Source organism: Engystomops pustulosus, chromosome 5 (assembly GCF_040894005.1).
Source record: "Engystomops pustulosus chromosome 5, aEngPut4.maternal, whole genome shotgun sequence".
Taxonomy (NCBI): Eukaryota; Metazoa; Chordata; class Amphibia; order Anura; family Leptodactylidae; genus Engystomops; species Engystomops pustulosus.
The window spans coordinates 121,853,949-121,867,943 of record NC_092415.1 but is presented as its reverse complement, the minus strand read 5'-3'; the positions used below and the strand labels follow the sequence as shown (position 1 = coordinate 121,867,943).

Sequence of the window (13,995 nt, the reverse complement as noted above, 5' to 3'; positions counted from 1 at the left end):
GTGTATTTGTCCGTAAAGGTGTTTGATTTAATTAGGACTTAAATAGGAAAAAGGTAAACATTTTCCTATAAAGGTCATTTTACCCCTAATTTTTTATAGCCACAAGGGATAAAAAAATTTAATAACCCCACAAAATGTGTAAAGCTATTTCTCTCGAGTGTAGAAGTACCCCACATGTGTATATAAAATGTTGTATGGGCGCACAGTAAAAGGAAAGGGGGATGTTTGCCTTTTAGAAGCCAAATTTGACAGAAATGTTTGACATGCATTTGGAGAACCCTAGTGGTATAAAACAGATAAGAATCCGAAAAGTGACCCTAATTTTTGAATGCACACCCCTTAGAGAATTTTGCAATGTGTAATATATGTGTATTTGCCCCTACAGGTGAATGATCCAATTAGGCCCTAAACATTAAAAAGGTGAAAATTTTCCTATAAATGTCACTTTACCCCTAATTTTTGTAAGCCACAAGGGATAATATATTAAATAACCCCAAAAAAGGTGTAAAACTATTTCTCCCGAGTGTAGAAGTACCCCACATGTGCATATAAAATGCTTTATGGGCGCACAGTAGAGGAAAAGAGGGATGTTTGTCTTTTAGAGGCCAAATTTGACAGAAATCCTTCACATGTGTCAGGATACATTTGGAGAGCCGTAGTGGTACCAAAACAGAGGAAAACCCGAAAAGTGACCCTAATTGTTGAATGTACACCCCTTGGGGAATTTAGCAATGTGTAATATGTGGTGTAGTGTAATACACGTGGTGAAATGAGCATTTTGAACATATAGGTGGTTTCCAAATATCATGTGCAATGGAGTCCGAGATGGAAATTGCAATTATTTCTGGAAAGTTCAGTGCCAGTTATGTGGCGCCCCTTATGAAATAATGGAGGGGTATAGGGAGCAACGGGACATAATAGTTGTTACAATTATTCATTTTACCGAAATTAATTCACAACAGGTTGGGCGTGAATTGTGAATGTGTTGTGTATAAGGAGGTAGAATATACCAAGGGACCAACTAAACTTTTGTCACTCTAGAGTTGTCGCAGGTCTCTTACCGTAGTAGTATATAGTGTCCATCCTTAGTATATAGTGTCCATCCTAACTCCTCTTTTGTAACAGACTCTTTATTGAGTCCTACCATTAGAAGCAGCAGAATTCACCGGGAAAATGCTGTCCTGGCAAAACACCGGAACATCTAAACCAGAGGTACTGGGGCCCGTCCTTCTTGTCCCAATATTAGTTTCCTAATATCTTCCTCTTGAAAACGGAGAAATGATACGGCAGGACCTGCACATTGGAACAGCTCGTAAGAGTTGTACACCATAATCTGTACAATGTACACGGCCAGCACTTTAGTACCAAATCGTGGTTTTTCGTACGGAAATTATCGCCAAGTGTTGCTCTTATTCACCCTAGCGATGCCCATTGTGACGAATATTGCTGCTTTTGGCTGGACCAAATCGACCAGCCAATAGCGGCAAACATGGACAGAGGGGGACAACAAAACCCCTCTGGACCGCAAGGCAAAATTGGTGGCTGTCAGGAACAGCCGCCACCCTGCCCCGATCACCGTGTCTACAGACAGGGTGACCGGTATTACTGACGTCATAAGTAAATTCGCTGCTATTGGCTCGTCTGAATTGATGAGCCAGTAGCAGCGATCTTGTGGGGGGGACGTAACCCTTCTGTTCCATGGGGCAGGATGGATGGACGTCAGGAACAGCCGCCATCTTGCCCCGATCACTGTATGAACCGTGTTAGCAAGTCACTACCCGCCGCACCGTTCTATAACAACGCTCGTTGGGAATAGGCTATACAATCTTTATTTATTTTTTAAGCAATTTAGATACATAAGGGCTTATTTTTTGCGAGACGAGATGCACTGTAAAAAAAACCTTCATTTTAGTGGGTTTTTAGCTTATTGAAGCAATTTTATTAACTTTTTACGTGTGGAGGAAAATAAAATCATCAATTCTTGTTTTGGATTTTTAGCATTTTTTTGGGGGGGTGTTCACTGTAGCATAACAATAATATATTATCTTTATTCTACGGATCACTACGATTACGGTGATACCTCATTTATATAGTTTATTTTATATTTGTCCAATTTTATTGAAGGAAAACTAGAATAGAAAAAATTGCATTTGTTTTAGTATTTCCATTTTTATAGCAGCATAACTATAGTATTTTTTGGTTGACGCAGCTGGTTGTAAGCTTATTTTTTGCGTGACAAGTTTTTCTTTTCACTGGTATCATTTTGGTGCTTGTAACTTTTTCGGATAACTTTTTAGAACATTTTTTGTAAAGCAATTTGATAAAAAGTTTTAATTTTTGGCAAGTTTTTGGGGTTTTTTTTTTACCACGTCCACCGAGGGGGTCCAATTATGTTTAGGATTTATTGTACAGATTGTTACGGACGCAGCGATACCAAATAAGTGGGGTTTTTTTGTGATTTAGTGTTTTTTATACTTTATTACTTGTGTACAGGGAAATGTGGTGTTTGGGGGGACTTTCACTTTCTTTTATTATTTATTTTTATTTTAAAAAAACCTTTATTTTTTTTACTTTTTTTACAGTTAATGACATCTAAGCTTGAACAAGTGATCTTCTGATCACTTGTTCAAGCTATTTTACAGGTTACACAGTGCAATACAGAAGTATTGCACTGTGTAATGTAAGACACTGAACATGCTACGCATGCCCAGTGTCTTACAGCCGGGTCCTGCCAGAAAGCAGGGACCCGGCTTCCGGATGAAGATCACGCAGCCCCGGGCACCGGCAGTCCCGGGGCTGCGATCGGAGGAGCGGACCTCCCCGGTAAGCGCCGCGGGGGGGTCCGATTCACTTTTACTAGGCTTTAAATGCCTCTAACACGCGGCGGTCAGCGTGACCGCGGCGTGTTAGGGGTTAACACCCGCGATCGGAGAAATCTCCGATCGCGGGTGTTAGAGGCAGGTGTCGGCTATAATATATAGCTGACACCCGCAGCTTCTGGCCCCGGCTCCGTTCAGGAGCCGGGGCCAGAAGCTTGACGTAATAATACTGCATTTTGCGGGAACGCACCTCCCGCCATGCAGTACTATTACGTCAAATGTCGGGAAGGGGTTAATATCGCTACAGGCCTCCCTCCTCCACTTCATTTGGGCACCAAAATGCCATTGTATAGCCAAGTCTGTCTTGCTTGTGCATAAGCCAAAAGGAGGGCTATCTATGCCTGATCGCATTCCTGCATGGTCAAACCTCTGGGCCTCCCCAGTAGATATAAATTGAAAAATTATGGTTGGCACCGTATCACCAGAATAAAGATTTGGGGACCCCAATTCAGTAAATGACCTGTGGCATTTACTAAGTCTCCTCTGCGGGTCTCCATTAATAAATGTCTGATTTGGGGGTCTCCAGTATTGTAGGACTGCTCTGGGGGGGGGGGTCTCGGAATACAAGTGGTAAATTTGTTTAAGACTTTAGTGTAATGGCAATAAAAATTAAAACCACAAAATTAACTGATACTATGGTAGACTTCCCAAAAAAAATAACGCATTTGCCTAACCAGAATGAAAATTCACGAAATTCTGAATATGCTACAAGAGGAGCCATATTGAACAACCCTCAATTATTGTAAATACTAATGAAGTGGATATAATCTACATATAGCAAGAGGTATTCATACCTTAGTCAGGGATCTTCAAGTAGTCATCATATCCTGTTTGTAAATGGTCAAGAAAGTAGTTTAAGAACTGGGCCTGGATATCACTTAAAAAGGCCCATAAGTAGCTGGCTTTTATCCATCTCCAGGTAGAGTCTCATCTTGGCATGAGTCTCCCCTGTGGTTAGAAACGAATAAAGGGCACTGCCCAGCCTGGATGATGAGCAGTAGTGGCCGAGGGGGGGAGGGTAGGGGCGGTGTTAGGGTTTATTCCAAAATATGCCATTGTCCGGAAATTCAAGGTAGGACAAAAAAAAAGGAAGGGGAGGTGTGGAGTTTCCTAGGAGTGAATATAATACACTGATAAAATATTTGGATTCATAATGGCCAGTGAAAAAGAGAGCATGGTAGATGCTCAATTCAGATGTACCGTATTGATCGAAGACCAAACCTATAGAATGTGTTAAAGAGGGAGTTATTATTATTATATTATTATATAGCGCGCATAGTTGTAATCATTGGGCCAAATATACAACATAGGTTGTCTTATATATGCTTGTATAGTACTGCGGCACAAACTCTAAATCTCTCTTACTGCTTCAATTAGATTTCTCCAAAGAATATATATAACATATACTACTTGCCTTGATTCCTTCCGTGGAGCGCCAGTGACACTTTATTGTTCTATGTTTTATATCCCCAAAATGGTCACCTACTCGCCAGCATATGGCACAGAATGTTTTCTGGACATACTCTTTTCTTCATGCCAGGTGCCTTAGTTTTGAACGGCAGTTGATAAACCTGTCAAACCTGCTGGTAAAGTTATCATTCTGCATACTATGCTCCTACAAGATCAAGCAGTTGTGAATCATTTTCATTTCATTTCTATTTAGTTATGGAGGGATGATCAGTTAAGAATGGAGACGACTCAGCGTCCATTTTATGGACATGCCAGTATTTTGCAAAAAAACACTGTATGGTAGTAGCTGCTCCATCATATGTTCCTACCAGCAAATCAAGGGTTTCTCTGGTGCCTTCTGTTTGGGGGTCAATAAGCTTGTTCTGTCATGGTCAAGTATTTTCTGGTATGCCTTTCTTAAAATACAGTAGCCTTGTGACCCACATCTAAGGGCTCATGCACACGACAGTCTGGGGGACGTATGTACAGCTGCAATCCTGTATCCTGCCCATCATTTCCTTAATAATGCTTTTAAGGTGAATCTCCCCAAATCCACCCCTGTGGTTACAAAATTAATTCCCTGCCCTTATGTAGACAATTTTCTTTTTGAAAAGTTTGCAGAGGGAAAAAGACTAAAATGTACCATGTAAGGCTTCTAACACCTGCTTTGTCATACAGATACTTGTTATATGCAAGGGATTTTTTTTTCGGTTGGATAACTGCTCTGAATTACATATGGACAAGTTCATTTTTAAATGGGGCTAAAATTAATCTGCAAAAACTTCATCCAGTGTTCTAACATTGAACCAGTTATTTCCTTTCCCTAGAGAAAATGTAGTTTGCAGATCATAGATTCCTGCAAACTCTGCTATTTTCTAAGGTCCCTCACCTGAAAGGGAAGAAGGACTTTTGTACTGTCCGCTATATGCTATATTAACGTGTCCCAGTAAAACAGTTCTAGTTCTGTCTGTATTGATTGTATTATGCTCTATGTCAGTGATGGCAAACCTTTTAGAGGCCGAGTACCCAAACTACAACAAAGACCCGCTTATTTATCGCAAAGTGCCAGCACAGAAATTTAATTTGTGATTTATACTCCCTTCTCTGTCACAGTTTTCATTGATACCAGCACCTGAGGACACCAATAAAGCAGAAAATAATCCCAGGTAGTCCTGTCACTTTAAAATAGCTCTGTGCACAGCAAGTCCTGGGCTGTCTGGGAATGCAGGAAGATACCTGGAGTCATCTCTGGTGATGGCCTGAGTGCCCACAGAAAGGGCTCTGAGTGCCACCTCTGGCACCAGTGCCATAGGTTAGCCATCACTGCTCTATGTGTTGTGTTTTGTAATGTTTTATGTATCTTTGTTGTTGTATTTCATGCTTACACTGCTCAAAAAAAAGGGAACAACAGCAAAAACAGGTGGGAAAATCGAAAACTTAGAATTTTAAGAGGGCTGATTTCCAGAAATTTAGGGCTGCACTACATGTTATAGACTGGGATCAAATACTGTCATGTGATGATATTAATGTTAAATGGAAGAAATTCAAATCTATCTTGGGTCATTATACTTCTAAATTTATTCCAATAGGTAACCAGTATAGACGGGCTAGATTACACCCCGCGTGGCTTACAGCTACAGTTAAAAGGGGAATTAATGATAAAGAGGCTTTCAATACTTAAAGATTAGGGTCTGAATAATAGCTCGATGACACCTAAATTGGTAATTCATACAATAAAAAAGAGGGGTGTCTATAATTAATCAAAATTCATATAAAACCTTCTTAAATAATCCAAATATTTATGTTAAAAACAATTAAAAAGCACACAAGGATGCATACAACTGTGGCCCCAGTGCCCAATATAAGCCTGAATGACGATAACCAGGTGAAAAATAATGCATATGGGATTAGAAAGTATATAAAGTACACATATCACAACAAATAGTCTGGTAACAATTAATACAACAATAATAAATCCATAGCCCCAAAATAACCTCTGGGCACCAGGGACAAGGAAAAGTCCCCACACGTATCGCCTGTATACACAAGCTTCCTCTGGGGTACCATGTACTAAAACAAATTGGATAAATATAGTGTACTTTCCCCTGTAGTCTGACTGTCATCGCTCCATCCACCAACTTCACGTTGCTCCATCCTGGTCTGGGAGGATCCCTCAAGAGATCAAACGCAATCTCGTCAGGAGCGTGCTCAGGCATTTTAGGGAGGTCATACAGGCACGTAAAGGCCACACAGTACTGAGTCTCATTTTGTCTTGTTTTATGGACATTACATCAAAGTTGGAGTAGTCTGTTTGCTACTTAAATTTTGTGGCTCACTCTAAATCCTGGCCTCCATTGGTTGATAAATTTGATTTCCACTGATGATTTTTTTGTGATCTTGTTGTCAGCACATTTTAGTTTAAATACTTTGTTCCTTACAATGAAAATATTTTATTCAGATCTAAGATGTGTTACTTGAGTGTTCCCTTTATTTTTTTGAGCGGTGTATTATTATTATCAACAAAAAGGTATCCTAATCTTGAGAGCTGGCGTTGATTGGAATCTGAACACAATTTGTGTTTGTGGGCTTTCTAAAAATGGTTGTTTTAATTTCACCCTTTGGAACTCTTGATAAGGACATCTAGGAATGAAAGTTTGTGCTACTGTATTTTGTGTGTAAATAGAAGGCCGCATGCTCACTGATCTATGCCTGCACGTCTACAGCTGGGTGGGCATACGTCAGCCGTGATAAAAAGGTGGAGGGGTGACCCCTCCCCTCTCCATAGCGATCCACAGCACACGGCCCGTAACACAGGGAAAGATAGGATCTGTTTTATCTTTTCCACTTGTACGTGTAAAAGTGGTGCGATGCCGCACTTGTGTGGTCAATGGGGGATGTATGTACGGCTGCAAGCTTGCGTGTAGGTCAAGCAGTGGGCCCACTAAGGACCTGAGTATCACTGAAAACCCTAAAAATTGCTTAAATACCTAATAATCTTTGGCATGTTCTTATACATAATAGGTAAGGTGCTTACCCATAGAGTCCTCAGGAAATTAATAGATATTTGTTTCCTTTTATTTGGACATACTGACTTTGTATACTTTACATCATACCTCCCAACATTTGTGAAGAGGAAAGAGGGACAAAATGGCGGCATGCGTAGCGTGCCGCGGCGATCCCCCTAAGCCACACCCCCAATCACTCCCTGGCCACGCCCCAAATTTTAGCCATATTAAAATAATAAAAATCATCTCAATAAAAAAAAAATTATCCTCATTGGGATTTGAACGCAGAACCTGCAGTGTCCATGTACAATAATAACACAGCGCCTCAACCAACTGAGCTATAACCTCTGTGATTAACAAGGTGGAGAATTTTGGTAACTAAGAACTATGACTATATACTGCCTTGGTATATAGGGAGGGATCTTCTCAGATTATTGTAATTATTGAGACTATTATTATTATTATGGAGATTATTATTATTATTGACTATTATAGACTATTATAGACTATTATTATTATTATTATTATAAATTTTATTATTTTTATTATTATGGAGATGATTATTAATAATGGTAAAAATAATAATAATCATCTCCATAATAATAAAAATAATAAAATTTATAATAATAATAATAATAATAGTCTCAATAATTACAATAATAATCTCTGAGAAGATCCCTCTCTATATATCAGTGCATTAGTCTGTGTCACAGTGTAAATGTTAGATAACATGTCTTAGTTACCAGAAATCCTCAGCTCTGTATCACTGGGCTTATAGCTCAGTTAGTTAAGCTCTTGTCTATGGTGCACAAGGTCCCAGGTTCGATTCTCAGCCTGGCCAAAACTTTATTTAATTTAATTATATAAAGAGCTTGTGTCTGGGGAACCTGGAGACCATATATGGACAGATGCTGATCTGACCTGATGACGTGGTCCCTGCTCTCGCTGCTAAGCCGACACTTCTCTGAAAAGGATTCCCTGCCCGATGTCTGCTCTGGGGAACCCTAGGAGATGCAGTGACCATATATGGACAGATGCTGATCTGAAGCTGATGACGTGGTCCCTGCTCTCCGCTAAGCCCGACACTTCTCTGAAAAGGATTCCCTCCCGATGTCTGTAGAAGCCATTCTGTACTGTGAGTTCAGACTTTCAAAGTATTTACTCTGCGGACACAGCGCCGGGACACAGCGGGACCTGGGGGGAAAATCCGTGACAATCTCATAGCTGCCCGTGACGCGGGGCAGAGGTACGAAAAACGGGAAAGTCCCGTCAAAATCGGGACGGTTGGGAGCTATGTTTACATGTCATGCATATACCCCCTCCCCTGATGAGTTATGGTGAAACATGGCATGTTTACGCATGGGCCTTGTTTAGTAATACCCAAGTCCTTACCGGGGCAACTTATTGACCTACATTCTATTATCATAACAAATCGTTTACTCTCTCATAGACTGGGAATATCGACTCTACCCCAGAAGTAATTAGCGGAAGACTGAATGGGTCACACATTTTAAAAGTGATTTATCTTTGTAATGCAGGAAGGAGAATACAGCAGAAGCCTTACCTGAGGGATTCTTTGATGACCCAGAAGTTGATGCAAAGGTAAGTGCTCATTCCACTGGCAAAATAGGAGCAAAACGCATTTCTAACAAGGAAATCTATCATAAAAATCAAGCATGATAAACCAGGAACACGTATGCATAATCCAGTGCACCAAGACAATGGAATTTTATTATATTTGTGTAACAGCCTGTGAAACTGCAACATGGAAGGGTTATGTTGAGGCCCCCACAGCCCTACTGGTTCATTAGCATAATGTTAAAAGTTGATTTTAATTGGAAGGAGACAACAAGGAGATAACAAATATAAGATTACCACAATAATGTTGCCTGGATCTATGCGTAAGTGCCCCTGGTTTATCATTCTTTATTTTGATGGTAGATTTCCTTTAAGATGCACAAGCTCTCATTATGGGATTCATCACAAAAACACTAAAAGGCACCTGTTAATAATGTGTTATAGAGGGATTAGTATCTGAGGAGGCTGAGGGCCTACATGTCATAGTCCCGGAAGGAACATCCTTGCTCATTCCAGCAGTCCAGCATAGCCATGTGTGGGGGAGATTGAGCATTAGACAGGTGGCTAACTAGGGAGTAATGACAGGCTCCCCTCAGATTGAGCCTCAAAAGACATTGACATACTTTCTTTGATTTGACTCCGGTTTTGTACGATGGGATTACCCTGGCTCTCTTACCTTCTTTTGTTTTCATGACACTCTGCTTGTGGCTATACCCCATTTTACCCCATAAAACTACCAAAGGTAAAACTTGTACCCATACTGGACTATTAGGTGAGAAAGAAGGGAAAAAAACCCACCCCATTTTAATTCCCCCCCCCTCTAATTTTTCTGGTATCTTTTATACCTTGAAAACATTTTTCTGTACTGACTTCCCCACCGAAACCTCAATCAAATTCACAAATTAACCATCAAATCTTATATCTTATATTTTTTATTTTCTTAAATTTTTTCTCATTTTACTTTTCTCTTCTCCCCTCCTTCTCTTTACCTCCCTGTCCTCTATTTTCCCCCACCCCTTCCCACTCCCATCGATGAAGTTATTTTCAAGTGTTGTTTTCTATCAAACTTTCGATCAAACTAATTGCCGCTCTTGCTTCCTCAAAGAAGATAGTTTTACCCTCCCTGCCCACCTTAAAGGGGTATTCCGGGAATATGAACGTCTGACATAAAAACTCATGATGATATAAATAAATGAATACAACAATACTCAATGTCATTAGGCACAAAACGGAGCTTAAATAATTTGATTTTATGATTTACAAAATTTATGGCCTCTCTAAAGTAGGTGGAGTTATCACTAAGATGGCCGCCACTGGAAACTACAAGTTCCATGATCCTTTAGTTCTCAGTTACTCCTCCTCCCTCTTATGCTCTGCTCCCAGTGATGATGTAACAGGTTTTCTTGCTCTGTTACCATAGTAATGATGTGTAACTGCCATCACCACAAGACCGGCCATACTGGATGCACTGCAACCAACTGACTACAGCCAAACATAGTGCTGATCACATGACCTGCCCAGGCAGGTGCAGGACATGTGATGTGGACATGTGACCAGCGGCCATCTTCTGTCCTGCAACAGACCGCGCGGAGGAAATTAACGGACTGATTAAAGGGCCAGTAGCATTTTAATTCTTCATTACAGTCTATGTCATCAGCATTTTCTGCTAAGGGGAGCAAAATTTTAAATAACAACTAATTACACATTAGCTTATATTTTGAGTGCCCACTTGTATATGAATTATGCTGATTCCTGGAATACCCCTTTAACTTTCACAAATCTCTTACACTTGTTTTGAGTTTCAAAAAAAAAAAAAAAAAATATATATATATATATATATATATATATATATATATATTTACAGTTTTACCATTGCATTCCAATTGCTCTTTACTTCTCCCCAACGCCACAATAGTATCTTGATCTTAAGAGAGTATTAATTTAGCTATTATCAGTCTAGGATGACTGTCTTGTGGTAAAGGTTTCATATGGATCTCTATAAACACAGGAAGAGAAAAGATATCTTCCCCTAGGTTATTAATCCAATCTTGTAAAATGGACACCGGGTCTTCACTTTCAACCGCTTCCAGGATCCCAACACAACGGATATCAGACCTGAAAGATTTTCTAAGTCAATACATTTTTGTTCATTTTTACCATTTTTTTTTAGTTAGCGCGAACTCTTGCAACATTTTTTCCTAATTATCTTCTAGGTCTGATATCTTGGATTCCATCTCTTTTATCCTAACCCTTTGGCGATTTATGGCCGCTCTAATCAGCAGCAATTCTTCCTTAAAACTCCCATTCTGATTTGCCCTCTTATAGCTTTATTACATTGTGTAATAAAACTGCATCAAGGATTCTCTGCAAATCGGGGGGAGCGGGAAGCTCAGATCCTGCCTTTTTCCATGGCGTCCCCCATGACGACCCCAACTGGAGGATGACCCTTGACCTCTGTAGGGACAGGAAGCAGAGAGGATAAATGCCCCACCCCTGCATCCACTCCCCAATGGCTTCCTGGCCCTACACAGGGCATGGAGTAGAGAGAGAAAAATTCTCTCCCCGCTTCCCATCAGTTGGGACAGTGCCCACTGTCCCAACTGATGGAAAGCGGGGAGAGAATCACGGAGGCACGGGGATTCGTCCCTTACCCCAAGCACCTTTGCGTCTCGATCGGGTTATGGCCCTGTAGCACTGAGTCTTTTTCGACTCTGTCCGCGGCTCCGGGAAGTCTACGACGACTTCTGCCATAGTGATGGAGGCCGGATGTGACGCGTCCCGGAAGCAGGAACGTGGAGCGGTAAGTTTAAAAATTGCAATTGCGAGGTGCTCACCTTGATCTGTGGACTAACAACAATTCCGGTGAGAGTCTCGACCTGCCTGCTTCCGAGCTCATTGTTAAGTATAGCATTCCTGGCGATACAGGTCGGTTGCATGCTAATAGTTTGTGCAGAGTACTTCAGGGAAGCAGAAGTCAGCATATAGAAAATGCAATATGTGTCTGGAGAGGCTACCAAGTGCTTATAAAAAGACTGTCTATACATTTTTTGCATACAATCTGCTCAGTAAGGAAAGGAGCTCCTTTGTGGACCAAATGCGCAGTTTTATTAGAGAAGAAGTACAGTTTTCAGTAACGTCATCTATAGCTGCATTGATCCCTCAGGGATCACCTCAGAAGAGACAAAGGGTATTAGAATCTCCTTCAGTTTTAGCTTCGGACTCAGAGGGATCTGATGGAAAAGATTCCTTAGAAATAGACCCATCTCCATCTTGTTCCGCAAACAAGATGGCTTCTAGATATCTATTAGCATCTGAGGATCTAAAACCACTCTTGAAGGCGACACAGGATTCCTTCAAGATAGAAGAGGTGGAAGAGCCACAGCCCATACAGGATGGTCTTCTTTGGTCTTCTTAAAGTTAAGAAAAGACAGGTATTTCCAATAAACAACACCCTCAAAGATCTGATACTACAAGAATGGAGGTAACTGGAGACTAGGTTATGGAATTCTACCCTGAAGGTAGATATTCAAGTCACACAGATGACAAAAATGACTGGTTTACCATTTGAGGATGCTATTCAGTTGAGAGATCTGCTAGATAGGAAAGCGGAAGAAAACCTGGGAATGCGCCATGCTCAATTTAAAGGCCAACATCGCCACAACGTCTGTAGCCCGTACCCTCTTCCATTGGATAGCTGAACTGGAGAACCATATTAGAGATGGAACCCCAAGGGAAGTCCTAGTGAGTACTTTCTCCACATTTGAAAGCAACAAAGAATCCAGATCTCCTAAATCTCTCAAGCACGGTATTTGCATGGGCAGAGAGCAATGTGTACTCGCTTTCAGCCATTCACCTAAGAGGAGAGGAGAATCAAGTGGCGGATTATATCAGTCGACAGAAAATCGACCCAAACAAGTGGTCTTTGAACAAGGATGTCTATCTACAGTTAACACAAAGATGGGGACAACCAGTGACAGACTTGTTCGCATCCATCAGAATTCAAAGCTTCCCCATTTCTTCCCACTAGAACCAGCAGTCCCCTTAAGTCAAAAAGATGCCTTCAGCCAATCCTGGAGCGGGCTGTTGATGTACGCCTTCCCTCTTATGCCTTATAGCACGAGTTGTTCAAAAGATCAGACAAGATCGAGCAAAAGTAATCCTTATTGTACCCTGGTGGCCAAAAAAGAACTGGTTCCCTTGGTTAAAAAAGATTCCGTTGGCAGAACCTCTTCTGCTGCCACCGTGGTCCGATCTCCTGTTCCAGGGCCTAGTACATCATCCCAATCCCCAGGCTCTCCAGCTTTCAGCATGGATCCTGAAAGGATGGTGCTAATATCTCAAGGATTATCGGATAAGGTAATTATCACAATGAAGGCTAGCCGTAAACCAGTCACCCATAAAATTTACTCCATCATCTGAAAGAAATTTGTTTTCTTTTGTGGCACGGTTCCTCCTAATCAATTGTCCCCTAATATTTCACAGGTGCTGAACTTCCTGCAAGCAGGATTTGATAAGGGTCTAAAGACAAGCTCTCTCAAAGTACAAATATCAGCCCTAAGTGCTTTCTTTGATACCTCGCTGGCAGAGCATATGTGGATTCAGAGGTTCGTAAAAGCCACCTCTAGATTAAGACCTCACTCCTAACTGGGATTTATCCCTGGTATTGTATTACCTTACGGCCCTGCCATTTGAACCCCTAGAGAGCTACAGCTAGGCGTCTGGGGGAGATTCAAGCTCTCTCCCTTAGGGAACCTTATCTCAGAATATATGATGACACAATCATCCTTACTTTAGATAAAACATTTACACCCAAGGTATCTTTAAGTTTCCACCATAATCAGGAAATTATTTTGCCTTCTTTTTTTTTTCCAGAATCCAAAGAACACCAAGGAAGCGACATGGCATACTTTAGATGTGACCACATCTATTTCTGTATTATTTTGTTTTGCCATTTTAACCCCTTAACGCTCTGCGCCGTAGCTCTACGGTGCAGTTATAAGGGATGTATGAAGAGGGCTCACGGGCTGAGTCCTCTTCATACAGAGGTGGGGATTTTTGCATTTTGCACAAAACCCCCACCGCTA

At 41.0% G+C, this 13,995-nt stretch overlaps 1 protein-coding gene across 10 annotated transcripts in view; it reads left to right on the top strand.

Annotated features, from left to right (window-relative positions):
- The window catches only part of ZNF830 (zinc finger protein 830), a 1,461,156-nt gene that overhangs the window by 1,319,038 nt on the left and 128,123 nt on the right, over positions 1-13,995 (top strand). For 5 of the 10 annotated variants that reach the window (XR_011855817.1, XR_011855818.1, XR_011855819.1 and 2 more), the window contains exons 7-8: positions 8,872-8,935; positions 13,394-13,515. Coding sequence is in view for 6 of the 10 variants with exons in the window: in XM_072152932.1 (XP_072009033.1) it covers positions 8,872-8,935; positions 13,394-13,515 (186 nt within the window). In the remaining 4 variants the exon portion in view is untranslated. The remainder of the gene's footprint in view (positions 1-8,871; positions 8,936-13,393; positions 13,516-13,995) is intronic. The other 5 variants (XR_011855820.1, XM_072152934.1, XM_072152935.1 and 2 more) reach the window with 1 other exon arrangement.